The sequence below is a fragment of the Anopheles stephensi genome, chromosome 3 (genome assembly GCF_013141755.1).
Source record: "Anopheles stephensi strain Indian chromosome 3, UCI_ANSTEP_V1.0, whole genome shotgun sequence".
NCBI classification, from domain to species: Eukaryota; Metazoa; Arthropoda; class Insecta; order Diptera; family Culicidae; genus Anopheles; species Anopheles stephensi.
This window is the reverse complement of record NC_050203.1, coordinates 23,233,899-23,248,765: the sequence shown is the minus strand read 5'-3', so window position 1 is coordinate 23,248,765 and position 14,867 is coordinate 23,233,899. Positions and strand designations below refer to the sequence as shown.

At 39.3% G+C, this 14,867-nt stretch overlaps 1 protein-coding gene across 2 annotated transcripts in view; it reads right to left on the bottom strand.

The window, feature by feature from the left end:
- The window catches only part of LOC118511300, an 84,689-nt gene that overhangs the window by 21,786 nt on the left and 48,036 nt on the right, over window positions 1-14,867 (bottom strand). For both annotated transcript variants that reach the window (XM_036054209.1, XM_036054210.1), the window contains exons 3-5: window positions 14,032-14,139; window positions 4,279-4,357; window positions 3,201-3,218 (exon numbers count right to left, since the gene is read on the bottom strand). In XM_036054209.1, coding sequence (XP_035910102.1) covers window positions 3,201-3,218; window positions 4,279-4,357; window positions 14,032-14,139 — 205 coding nt within the window. The remainder of the gene's footprint in view (window positions 1-3,200; window positions 3,219-4,278; window positions 4,358-14,031; window positions 14,140-14,867) is intronic.

Below are 14,867 nucleotides of genomic sequence, written 5' to 3'. Positions count from 1 at the left end.
AGTTATTTTCGTAATTGTCTTATGATTATAGAAGACAAAAGTCTGTTCAAGTGAAAAGCCGAAATGAACTTTACTGGTTGGGTCGTCCGGTGCCATTCGCATGACATGGCCACCCCACTTTTAGCTTGGCGAGTCTTATTCGCTACACAGTGGTGAGATCGACCTCAGATACTACTTTTCTGGTAATGTAGAATAGGTAAGCCAGAAATGGCAGGCCGAGACCTCTCGAGGTTGTAGCGCCAAGGGAGAAGAATAAATAAAATTACCAACCATGTATGTAACCATATTATAACAATATGCATACCATTATAAAAGAAAATTTGGAAAAAATATTTTAAAATGGGATAAAAGTACAACTTTTCAAATAAATATGTTGAAAAATAATAATGAAAAAAATGATAAAACATATAAAACAGGAAAGAAACAACAGTACGTGAAAATAATGAAGATAAAATAGAAAACAATCAAATCAAATAAAATGCAAGGCAAAACTGAAGTAGCTCTCGAGCATGACCGTTATACAAAATACAATTTCCTACTTTGTATTTAATGCTATCAACTTGAAACATCCGGAAAATACGGCGTTGAGCCGTCTGCTGAAATATAAATGAATAACTAAACTGTCGTCTAAGGAAAACGTAATAGACCGATCAAAGGATTTCAAAAATTGATTATAATACCTTTATTTATATTTCTAGTATAGCGGCTTGACGCCGTATTAAGATTAAAATACCTCTCCTTCTGATAATTTTAAAAACCCAAAACGCATCAAATTTCCAATAGCGTACGCCACACAACATTATTTGTAGTAAAACTACTGTAACTATTTTTACAGCTAGCTTTTCACATATTTATGCTGCTTCTCATCCAGTAAAATAAGTCCAAAAGAGCATGAAAAAAAAATAATAAAAAACATGATTAATTTAAAAAAAAGCTTAGCAAATGCTAAAATTTGACCAAAATTTAGAATTATTTAAGAGATCTATTTCTCCTTAAGAGAGATTTAATTTAAAAGATCTGTTTTTAAGTAATAAATATTAAATATTTTCACGTTACTTAATAAATAAAGAAAAGAAAATCATAATGTGCAATAGAGAAACCATATACCAAAAATACTACATTGATAGAAAAAATGTATAGAGTAACTGAGAAAAACTAGATTCTAGTGACGCTATTATCCTCCAAACAGGTACAATTATCAAGTCCTCAGAATTGATAAAAACACAAACATTACAAACGTTGATAATTAGCGTAGCATAATTGTAATGTAAAGAAAAACTTAACCCATCTTCTCACCCCACATAAACCTCATCGTGAAGGAACTCCATAAACTACTATTCACTGGCTAATAGCGAATGTCCATAAACCATGACCACGGTTAGCTCACGGAACTACCATCTACCATGGCAACTACTCTCAACCCTTGCGGTCAAGTGAAACACAGTGAAAGTGAACGATATAATAAAAAAAAACTCACTTAAGCTTTAATAACCGCAAAGATTAACTCCGGTTAGAAAGGTTTGTGAGAGGACGGTAAAAGGATAGCAAAAAGAGCAAACCCAAAAGCCGTATGCATTTGGGAGCATACAGTCTGGAGACGTTGTATGGTGGCTCGGGAACAGATTGGACCGGTCGGTACACAGCGATTTACAGTACTGTGGTAAACAATATGGATGGCTCTCGGATATGCAGTTTTCCTTCGTGCTTACTCACTTAATACCCACCACCGTCCTAAATGCGGGTCAACGAAGTTAAGCTAAGAGAGAACTGCGACCGGGAAGCATGCAAACATGCGAGCTTGAACAATCATGAGTGATGCTGTTTTTTGCTCATTTCCTAGGAAACTATCCACTAGCCCTCCCCCCCCCCCCAAAAAAAAAGGATTCTCAGTACTTTATTTGCTCCACATTTTTCGAGGGAATGTTGGAGAAAGGGATCGGTTGTCTGGGCTGCGAACGATGAATATGAATGGTCGAGTAAAACGACCGGCGTGCAATAAAAAGATTAAACTTTCATTTTAGCTCATCCCTGGAACCCTGGTTTGGTCGTCGTAGGATGCAGCGAGCTTTGGTGGTGGATTTTGACCAACGTCACCGGCTCGTTAGCCCGTTTTTTGAGGTTTATTTTACCAAGTCACCTTTGACCCGTTTGGGGGATAGAGAGAGAAAGAAAAAAGGAAAAACAACTCTTCCAGACAACGTTATGCCTCCCATATTTCCCACCCATTCCGGAGAGTGAAATTGGCTAATATTTTTGTAACACTCCGACCAGCTCCGATGACTTTGGAGGCTGCGTTAATCGTTTTTCCTTCCCAGCTTCCTGTAGCGAGTGATTTTTTCGGGCAGATAGAACGATAGCAGGGCCTTACATCTTTCCCATTTACGCCTTCAACACTTTCTCCAGTATTTTCTGGCTGTTCAAAATTCATGGCAAGCGAGTGAAAAAGCAACACTAAAAGTGACTTTAGATACAGTGCGAAAGCAGCTAATGCCTGGAATCGTTTCCGGCAACAGGAAAAAAAAAAATCTTACTCAAACTCATGCTCACAGCAAACCCTCGGTTCACTGTTGGAGCAGGAAAGGGCTTAAAAATTGAACTTTTAACGGCATCATTTTCCAGCTTTACACTCCCGTCGCGTCGTTATTAAGCGGGCCAAAAGGCGGATGATAACTCATTTCATAAATGTTCCGCTTGTTCAACATCGTCTTTTCGCACTCACACACACCACTTCTCACACTTTCCTGCACACATTTCCTTCCCGAGGTTAGCCGAAAAAACGAGAGGGCGTTAATGATTTTCCGGGTTGCCGTTAGTGTTTCCGCTGTCGTCGCGATTAAAACGGGGCAAGTATGGTGTGATATGGTGTTTGTGAGTTCGGTTTTTTTTCTTGATCTACTTCTCTCCACATAAACGTAAGGAGATAAGCTCGAATGGTTGCGGAATGCTGCTGGCAGCTGCTGGAAATGGGCAAACGAAATGGGAAGTTGTTTTGGATACGAACAGCATCACGCACCATAAAAGCAGCCAATTAGTTAAATCATGTGTGCAAACGAAACGGTGGCGTGAGGAGGGGCAACAGTTTAGCCTGTCGGTTGTGAATGAGCGGATGAATGATGAAGCTCACAAACAGCTGGTACCGGGGGGGGCTAGCATGTTGTTAGCACGTCGGTAAACGAGTGGATCTTTCCTCCGTTACTTACCTGTCGTAGTAGTAATCCCTGTAAAAAAGATGAAAAAAAGGATTAGAAATCTTTTCGAATAACTTTCTACGAAGGAACTACACTGAAACTAATTAAGGAAAAAATATTCAATTTATGTAGTCTTTAGTCTAATATTTAGCACTGAAACAACGATAAACCATAGGATTTTTTCAGTTCCATCTATTACATTCATCTCAAACAGCTATAATGGTTGGAGTTATGACTACCTTTCACTTTTAACAATTATTTCGTAGTTCAAGATAAAGATTAGCAGAGCAATACGGCCAGGCCGTTCTTTATGAACAAAAAAAAAAAAGATTAGCAGGGTCCTTTAATTTTAAAAAAAAATCTATGACTAAGGAGTGCTTGCCCAAACGTTCTACAAAAAATAATGGAAAAGATATGAAAAAAAATCTATATCCATTTGGTCAAATGTTATAATATTTCCAATGAAATCAACGATGGTGAGCTTTCAATGCTTACAAAAGGCTTAACCTTGTTCAAAATATAAAAATGCCCTTAAATGATACATAAATTTTGTTGTTAAGTTGTTGTAAGTAAAGTGAATCAAATGATATCCTCGTATTCCCAAGACTTGCAGTTAAGACAACAAAGAACTCAAGTCGTTGCGTATCTGTGCCTTTTGCAAATTATTTACAAAATTATATGATATCATTCATTTTTTCGCCATGGATTGTTTGATCTTCACACGGCAGGCCTGGGTTCAAATCCTACCCGGAACTTCCACACAGAATGCGGACTGACTATCCAACTACCTGGTACCATTAAGTCTAGTAAGTTATGTAAATGACCAGCAATAACAACCAGGACGTTTAGCCAAGAAGAACAAGAAAGCATATAATGAAAAGGAGCGCTCCCGCAAAAAAACTGAACACTAATACATGGGAATGTTAATCCAAATAGTAATTTATTAAAAAAAAATTAAATCAAAATGTAAAGGCCGCATCTAAACAGTTGCTTCATAGTCATTTATTTAATCAAATATTAATTTGAAAATAACTTGAACTAATCGATAGTAATGCTACAGCTCATCTTCATCTCTCACTTCCTTACTTACCAATCATTTCCGGTTTTCGATTTGTTTTGCCGTTTCCGACCGGTTTGATGTGGTTTCGGTTCCGCCACCATATTCACATCTGCAAGAAAGTTAACAAAAAAAAAACGAACGGTATGTAAAACTCAGTAAAAAAAAACCGGTATCAGAACAGGGTCAAAAAGGTAGCGGCGGCACAAAGAATGTTAATGAGGGCAACGTCAATGCGATGCGCCAGCAGCATGTGCTAGACGTGCGACATTTTTGGGAGGTTAATTTTAGTGTTTCACTACGGCTCGCTGCATTCTCGGGGTATCCCGTAACCGTCACCACCAATCTGCCCTTCCCTGGCTTCCCTTTCCATCCGTAGCATCTAGCCCAGCTGATGGGGTTTTTTTGTTGTGGGCAAAGTTATGAACCAACCAACCGCTCCCGACGAACTGTCTCCCCAATGGCACGAGATGGCACCATGTATGGGCCTGCCAGCAGCCAGATAGTTCACTAACAAGCGCGTTGCTGCTAATTATAATTAGTTCAATTGTCATGCTCGCGTCATTTCGCAAACAACAGTTGCTGTCGAAACGTTGATGTGATCGGACGTGTTTTCTCTTGCGCGCGCGACTCACGAGTGATATTGTGTGTGTTTGTGTGTGTTAGTTAGCGATATTGCTACTCCTCTATTCCTAGCGAAATCCCCCTTTTTTTTTTTTTTTTAACGTCACAGTGCACGCAAAACGACAGATTCTGAGAAAGTCAAACAATCCCAATGACGGGCCCGTCGGCGGCCGCAGCTATGTTCCCCCCACTCTCTACTATAGAGCAGAGGGGGAGAACGTTGCCATTGTATATGGATAGAAACGGCGAGTACGGAGAAAAACGGTTTTTGCTGTTACGTACAGTGGGGGAAAAAACCCTTCCCGCGAATCCATGGATACTGAGCGACACGATTAAACGTGCAATTGGTAAAATTGTTACTGGCCGACCGTTGGATTCCAAAACATTCCTGCTGGAAACACGATCAGAAAAAGTGTTTACCGAACTGCAGAAGATCAATTCCTTGATGAACGGCGACAAGATCTCAATTACACCACATCCTACACTGAACGCCGTAAAGTTTGTGTTTACGTGCAGCTCGATTGGCGCCTTAAAATCAGAAGAGATAATAGAACATATGGGAGCAGAAGGTATCACCGACGTATACAGATTCACAAAAAGAGTGAATGGCCAAATTGTGCAAACAAATGCATATGTGGTGACTATGCAAGCAGTGGCAATTCCGGAATATGTGTACATCGGGCTAGAGAAGATAAAAACAAGGGTTTATTATCCCCGACCTATGCGCTGCAACAGATGCCTCCGATTTGGCCATACTACGAAAAACTGCGCAAACAAAGAAATCTGTGCAAACTGCGGACAAGATGCCCACGGTCACTGCACAGTGTCACCAACGTGCGTTAATTGTAACGAACATCACAACACTTTTGACAAAAAATGTCCACACTACACCAAAGAAGCGGAGATTATAAAAATTAAAACCGACAACAACTGCTCCTTCCGCGAGGCTAGATTAGCATACGAACAAAACACGCATAAGCAAATGTCAAACAGTTTTGCTCAACAAAGAATCGCTGCAGCCCAAGCAATAGACCCGAAAGATAAAATTATAGAAAATCTCACTCAAACTGTTAACCTACTGAAAGACCAGATTGCTGTTCTCACAAAAACCATTGAAAAATTCACTCAAACAAAACAGAACAAAACTGAATGCCAAAACCTCATCTCGGACTCAGATACAGAAGACACCGCAGGTAACACAATTATCACAAATAAAAATAACAAACCATCCACCTTCAAGCATCCATTGACATCCTCTAGCGAAGAACTCTCGGCCAAAAAGACAAGGAAAGGACATCGTAAATAGAAACAAAAAAAAAAAAAACAATTCATTAACCTAATCATCGCATCAGCAAATCTTTTTTAGCCTAAAATTTTAATCATGACAGCACAATCTACAAATAATTCTATCAGGACAATTTTTCCAGGTGAAACTAAACTTGTTTTGAATTGGAATATACGTAGCTTCTCAAAAAATTTAGATGAATTAAAAATATTAATAAACAAACATGAGCCGAAAATAATAACATTACAAGAAGCCTACACAAACCCTATTCTGCTCAATAGAACACCACTAAGCAGTTATCATTGGATAACTAACAATTCCCCTATCACATCCCACAGCACCTGCATGGGAATCCACAAAAGCATACCTTACACAAGAATTCGCATTAAAACTTCCATACCTTCAGTATGCATTCACATTAGAAGCCCAATAGAGTTAAATATCCTAAGTGTTTACTTATTGCCAAATTATAATAATAACATTGTAACAGAGCTGAACAACCTCCTTGCAAAAATTCCAAATCCTATCCTCATTATTGGAGATTTAAACGCACAAAACACACAGTGGGGTTGTTCCCAAACCAACAAACGAGGCACAGACATCCATAACATTTTACAACAAAATCAAATATTTCCTCTCCATAATAACCTACCTACCCGTATCGATCCTTCGACCGGTCAAATGAGCTCTATAGATCATTGTGCTACATCGGATAACATAGCATCGAGGTTTGTTCTCACTGTTGAAAATGACCTCTATGGCAGTGACCACTTCCCACTTACAGTTAAACTTAATCCTACTAATCTATACAACAATTTTCCTTCCTTCCGTCCTCGTTGGAAGTACGACATGGCGGATTGGTCAAAATATAAACAAATATTGAACAATATTCCGTGGAGCAGGATGAAGGTAAATGAACATAGATTCATTGATATAATCCTAGAGGCTGCTTCCCAAAGCATTCCTAAAAGCAGTGGGAAAATTCCCAAAAAATACGTTCCCTGGTGGAATGAGGAAGTTGCTGAAGCAATAAAAACTCGTAGGAAGTACCTAAGAAAGCTCAGGAAATTGTCAACCTCGATCACTAACGACCATATCCAACCAGCAATATTACAAAAATACAAAGAAGCAAATAAACAAGCCAAGTTATTAATAGCTAAATCAAAACAAAATAGCTGGGAAAAATTCATACAAGAAATCGATCCGTCCATATCCTCAAAGGAAATGTGGCGGCGAATAAACATTTTGAACGGCAAGAAATCCAACACAAATTTCCCTTCCTTACTCAACCCTGAAAATCCTATTAATGACTCAGTTGCCATAGCGGAAGAATTATCAAAACATTTTCAATCCATATCTTCGAGTCATAGTTATTCCGACAAGTTTTTAAAGCACAAAAGAGCTATGGAACGGAAAAAAACATCCTTTCAAACATCCCAAGATTTACAATACAACAAACTATTTTCAATAAAAGAACTTTCTCATGCACTTAGCAAATGTAATGGAAAGTCTGCCGGACCAGATGGAGTGGGATACCCATTACTTCAACATCTACCCAGTGGTGCTTTAGAATATCTCCTCCAAATTTATAACAACATATGGTGCACAGGTAAAATCCCGCTGCACTGGAAAAACAGTTATATAATTCCTATTCCCAAACCACTTAAATCACCTTTTAACGTTGACAGCTACCGGCCAATCTCTTTATTAAACTGTATTTCTAAAATTCTCGAACGTATAGTTAACAGAAGACTCTGTCATGAACTAGAATCTAAAAACTTACTCCATAAAAACCAACACGCTTTCCGCAGCGGTCACGGTACGGAAACATATTTCGCCACACTAGAAAACATATTGACAACCGCAAAGAACAATAATAAACACATAGACCTAGCCATTGTTGACCTTGCCAAGGCTTATGACTTGACTTGGCGACATGGCATTTTACATCAATTGGAAAGATGGGGCTTCCAAGGAAATTTACCTATCTTTATACAAAACTTTTTAGAAAACCGTACCTTTAGGATTAGTATTGGCAATACATTTTCGCAAATCAAACACTTAGAAAATGGAGTTCCGCAAGGTGCTATCCTTTCTCCCACCCTTTTCCTTATTAGTATCGAGTCCCTTTTCACACATGTCCCTAATAATATCACCCCCCTCATATATGCAGACGACATTCTATTAATTTCCTCGGATGTCTCTTCCAGTAAATCGAGAAAGGCTCTCCAAACTGGCATAAATAATCTAAAAAAATGGTGTGATTCAACAGGTTTCCAAATAGCACCAGAAAAATGCAAAATCTTACGAATTTGTAAAACCCAGAAGACAAAAAATCTTAAGAAGATTTCAATAGAAAACAGCATTATTCCGAACGTTAATCAAGCTAAAATCTTAGGAATTACTCTCGACTCAAAACTATCATTCAAACCACATCTGAAAAATATCAAAACATCCTCTACATCGTACATAAATGTCTTCAAAATGATAGGATATGGAAAAATCAGGGCATCTCGTCTCATAATGATTCGATTGATTAATGGATGGCTTCTCCCAAAAATTTTGTTCGGAATAGAACTTATTAGTTTAGAGTTTGACGGTATTAATAATATTTTAGCTCCTATCTACCATTCAGCTATAAGATGCGCCACCGGTGCATTCATTACTAGCCCTATAAAATCACTTATATGTGAAAGTGGTCTTCTTCCTTTTCCACAGATAATAACACTCCGTTTGATAGGCACGGCTTTACGCAATTTAGAGAAAAGAGTAGAATGCCCGAATTTAATTCAGAGAGCAAAAGACATGTTTAAAAGGACCACTAATCATCTCCTACCAGATATTCTAAAAATAACTAGAAATTCGGAACGCCCATGGTTCCAGAACTCACATAAAATAGACTGGACTATTTACGATCAACTTAGACAAAACAATAAACAAGCATACCAAATTTCAATAGAGCATATCAACAGTAAATATTTCAACCATCACAAAATTTACACCGACGGGTCAATCTATATGAACTCCGCAGGGTGTGGCATTTACTCTGATAATTCTAGTTGCGCGATAAAACTTCCTGACTACTCATCAATTTTTTCAGCTGAGGCCACTGCTATTTATATAGCAGCAGATGAAAACATTGATCCAGACAGACCTACCGTAATTTTCTCCGACAGTGCAAGTGTATTAGCTGCAGTAGAACATGGTCGTTCAAAAGATCCCCATATTCAGGCAATAGATGCAATAGACCATGCTAAAAACATTTCCTTCTGTTGGATCCCAAGCCATACTGGTATAATAGGCAATGAAAAAGCAGATAGACTGGCAAATGAAGGTCGACAATTACCAACTGACAACTCCCCTCCTATCTCTAAGAGGGATGCACTAAAACAATGCAAATATTTAATAGAAAAATCATGGCAGAGAGCTTGGAATAAGGAAATAGACAACCTGTTGAGATCAGTAAAAGTAACAATCCAACCTTGGAAAGACCCAGATAACAACAAAGATCAAAAGATATTATCCAGATTACGGATTGGACACACAAATCTAACCCATAGCCACCTATTAGCTAAAGCACCAGCGCCACTTTGCCAGTATTGTGGAACCCAAGTCACTATACATCATATCCTAACGGAATGCCGAGGATATGAAAGGGAGCGACACCACCTTAAGTTAAATTCCAATATTGACTGCATTTTAGGACCAGATTCTAAAGAAGAGAAAAAAGTATTGAAATTTTTAAGAAAAACAAACTTATACAACCAAATATAATTAAGCCGGTAAAAAAAGGGGGAAAAAAATATAATAACAATAATAAAGAAACACACTCAACATTAGAGAGGAAAACTAAACAATGTGGTGAATTCGACTACTGCAGTAGTCTGTCGTCCACAACACAAAAAAGGACTGAGTTACCTCAACAACTCAAGTACAAACTTAGAAAAAGATTCAACTATTGAAAATAGTCTGATACTTCTAAAGTCGAAAGGAATGGGACACCTTAACGTCTCAGTAACCCTCTCACACAACCTATCCAACATTCCAATTCCTTCAACATCCACAATCCCAGTAAAAGAGACGAAAGAGACCCAAGTGGTCCAAAATCTCTATAATATTTAAACAACAACAACATTTCGCAAACAATGAGCAAACGGTTTTGCTTGTTGGTACAACAGCTCTTGTTGCTGTATGGCATGGCTCTGGGCATGTGTGGAATAGATTTTTCCTCAACTTTTGCTCTCCTCGCTCAACGCGTACATATGATATTCACCGATGTACATTGACGCGCGCGATTCTACGAATTACTCTCTCACCGAGCGTGTGAGATATGTTTCAAGCATTAGCATCGCTTCTAAACCTATGTGCTAAACCACTGCGATGTCACGACGATACATGAAAGATAAATTTGCCCCACACGATCGTAACAACTATTTTTATCGAGCACCTTATGTGGCCGACCTTCCGATCACCTACTGGTCACTTTATTAATGTCAGCCCACTGTTTCGCGACAGCAGCCAACGGTGAGAAAGGCGGCACCCATTTACAACCCGTGGGAGTGGCAATTGTTGTGGAGCCAAGAGGATTGGATGGTGGCGGCAGGCAAGATTAAAAAATCACCGCAGCAAACCAGATCAGCGTGGTTGGGACGCGGTTTTTTGAATCACGTGCCGACAGAATGATGGGCGGTGTGTGCGTTTGTGTCATCGACCGCCCGTCTGCGGCTGGTCGTGTTTTCTTAGAAGCACATCGAAGGTAACGTAGCTATAGTAAGCGAAAAGGATGTAGAAGGCGAGAACAACGGCAAACATGTCTGTAAGGAGATTACACATAGCATCGTATGTTTGATCGTGATTAAGCGTGTCTATTTAGGTGGGATTTAGACGATCATGATGATAAGCAAAACTAAATAAATTTCTTCCGATGGAAGGACAAATACCATGTGGTTGTAGTCTCTGTGAATAGATTGATTCTATGCATAATCTGAATCGTGGCCATATTATGCCTTTGCTGAACAATATTAAATGTTAAATAAAGAACATAACAACATTATTTTTGATTACCTTAGGCAATACTGGCCCTGGTTTTTTTTTCTTGATATTTTGGATAAGATTTCTTTTAACGCTAATAAAAACATAGGGTGGTGGGAAGGCGATAGCGGTGACGGTCTTCACAAGACAAGACCGGGGTTCAAATCCCATCAGAGACCGCCTCCCCGAGGGCAGGGCTGACTACCTTGCTACGGGTAAAATTAAGTCACGGAAAGCCAGAAATTGAAAGCCGAGGCCTTTCGAGGTTTTAATGCCAAATAAAAATAAGAGAAGAGTATGTAAGGACGAAAAATTTCAGAAATATCAATCCATTAGGATCAACTAGTGCCAATACAGTCAAGTAATCCAAGTCAAGTAATACAGGCCATCTAAAGTTAGCCTGTATTTGTATGTAATCCTTAACCTTTAAAGTAGGTCAGACGATTTCAAACCTACTCAATACAAAGGAATTCCAATTTATCTCTGCTACATCAATCCACTTTCGTAAAAACAGTTCTCCACTTAATCATTTTTTTATGATTGTTTGTTTTCGCTCCCTTCTCATCTCTCGATAGCTCTCAACCGTTCACCCTGTTTTTCTACACCATTCAAAGTGTAACATTTCCCGCCTGACTCATCATCAACACTTTCAGGTGGCTATAATTTTCCACCTGTCAATCATTCAGTTGTTGCCAGCGAACACCAAGTCCACGCACCACGTACAGCTCTTTTACTGCCGGCCATAAACGGTCCGTAGAAGCGTTATGTAAGCACATTACGAATCCATCTCAAACATCGGCCCGTTTCTCATCCATTTTGCTCTCAGTTTCGAGGGTGTGTGTGTGTGCGGTGAAAAGGAGCAGGCTAATAAGCAAGGCCATACGATACCGATCATCTTCCCACTTACCGGTGATGATGATCTGGCATCTGGTCTGGTGACACTTTAAAATTAGAACATTTCCATCTCCAACCGTGCCGCGCACACGTCATAAATTACCTCACGCCGCTGGACACACGGTCTGGGTTTGATTCGCTACGATATCCATCGGTCTCGATCGGTCTGAAGATGAATTTAATTGCTTAATAATTTTATCCGTTTCGGACAGCTTGGATGGGTCCTGCATCTCCCAACCCAACCGAGCAATTTGGAGTGATGGAAAATGCAAAAGTTGCAATTTTATGACAGCAAAGGATAAAGTGCAATTTAAGCTTAAAACGTGACAGGCAGAGATAATTTGCCTGTGAGTGCATTATTAATATTTTTATCATTCTGCAATTACTCATACAGGAAAATTGATTTGGCTTTCGCCTTATAATAAGTAAAACACTCTCCTGCCAATAACAAATGTCATGATGCAAACTTCAAAACGAAATGTCTGCTTTTTAATGACAAAACAGCTAATCGTAGCACTGCATGTATTCAGACCTTTTACTACCGGTCAACATCGGCGGGCAAATATGTGGATAGAGAAAAACCCGCCCTGATCGGTGTGAACAGCTGCGAGCGTAAAATGCTGTTTTGTGGTATTTAATTTTATTGCAACAATGTCCTGTCTCTCACTTTGATTTATTCTAAACGAAGGCCGGCTGGCTTTGGGACAGCTGTGTGCGATGCGCTAATCAAGAGAATTGCACTATTATTAGTTTTAAAGCATACCAAGGTTTATAAATAAGCGTATTAGAAACGGAGAGGGTGTTTTGAGCGCCAGGGGTTCGCGCTAGCCCGATAACAAACTTCGCTCCATATTTGCTCGTTCTGGGCAAACAATGAAATATATTTCACTCTCATGTGGAGTTTCCAAAACAGTAGCGGTAGCTACAAACGTCATAAATTAGAAAGAAACAAATGACCAGGAAGGAAGAACTTATTTGTCGTTTGTTCACGGACATGCAACTCATTCCAGCTCGGCAGACCTCATTTCGGGCCACGAAACGCACTCATTGTGGATATTACCAAAAACATGCCAACTTTTGCAACAAGGATCGTCGACTTCCCTCATATCCACCAGCAGCAGTTATCCACCAACGACTGTCCCTCGTCGCCAAGTCCAAAAAAGGGTTTAGCAAGAAGAACGAATGAAACAAACCCGTTAAGCGTAACAGTCGTGGCACGCACGCACTTTCGCTAAGGGCTCGGCGTGCAACCGGGCCAGGGGCATTAGTTTTCCATTTGATGGAGAAGAAAATAATTTATGTATGACATGACAGCGAAAGTTTTCCAGTTTTTTATCATTTGCTAGCCATGATTGATGATGGGAGATAGGGTTGGCAGTACGACAGTTCTAACATGTGTGTGTGTATGGGGGTGATGGTTGCAACAATCATGACATGATGTATCCATTTTTAGTTGGTCCAATTTCGCTAACCGACTGACTGTTGTTTGCTGGATGGATTTTGGTGCTTTAATAATAAAAGCTTTGCGTTTTTTCTTTTCTATATTTGTGATTAAATTGAGCATGTACACACACCAAACTGTTCCCTACAGAGGGCGCACCGAATAATTGATTGATGATGAATCCAAATCTTTAATTTCATATTTTACTCGTTATTTTTATTATGTTCCAAATCCCAATTTTTTTTTAAACCACTCATGGAACATTCATTTCTTGATTTTATTTTTTTTTAATTTGAACTATAATATTTCAGATAAGTTTATTTTTTGATTTTAAACTGCAAACGTCAGTACTCATTTGACAGCTGTCAATTTTAATGCTGTTTTAATTTCTTGCCGCTGTGCTACTACAACCCTCTAAAAATTAAATTTAAATAAAAATAAATCTTTAGCGGAGTATGGTCAATGATTTGGTGAAATTTTATACAATTTTATCTTTTCTTAACTTACTTACCCAAAGTTTGGCTCAGCACCGTCCGACCATCCTCCCCATGGCAGGCGTTCCGCGCATCGAATGGATTTGTAAACTGCACAAATGCGTATCCCTTATGCATGGAAATTCCTGATAGAGCAAAGAGAGAAAAAAGAGAAAAAAAAACAACATTTAAGCGATAAAGACCAACAGATACACTAGATTATGATAATGCGGTAAAGAAGAAATAAAACACCAATTACGGCTCAATTTAAAGTGCTTCGGACAAAGTGAGCGGAACGGAACCAGTTCGCAATCACTCATGCAACGCACTCATATCCTTTCATGATTTGTATCCCACGGGAAATGATTTCCCAATCCTCGAAGGGTTTTTTTCACTTTCCTTCATACATATTTTGTGCTCTATTTTCATCACTATTTTACACACAATTTACATGCCATGTTCGTGGAAAATTTCTTCCCCCTCAACCACGCACATTGCGATACCGTTGATGAATGGCTTAAATTGAGCAATGGAAAATGGTTCCTCACTCGAGTGCAAATGTGTGTGTGAGTGTATGGCTCACGAAAAAGGATACAGAATGCAACTCGAAAAGAATTCACCACGTGGCAACCAGGTGTTACATGGCGGGGGGAGGGGGAGGGGGAATCCACCCAACAACTCGTATAGCCGTGAAAAGTGCTGGATGATTGCTGTTCGACCACGCGGGAAAGTGATACATTTTTCAGCACACACACACATACACCATCCGTAGTTGAGTTTTCTGGACGCTGGTTCTGTTCACAATCCGCATGATCGGAATGGTAGCTAGAAACGAATGCCAGAAAAGAGAGAAAAAAAATCACCCAATTTCATC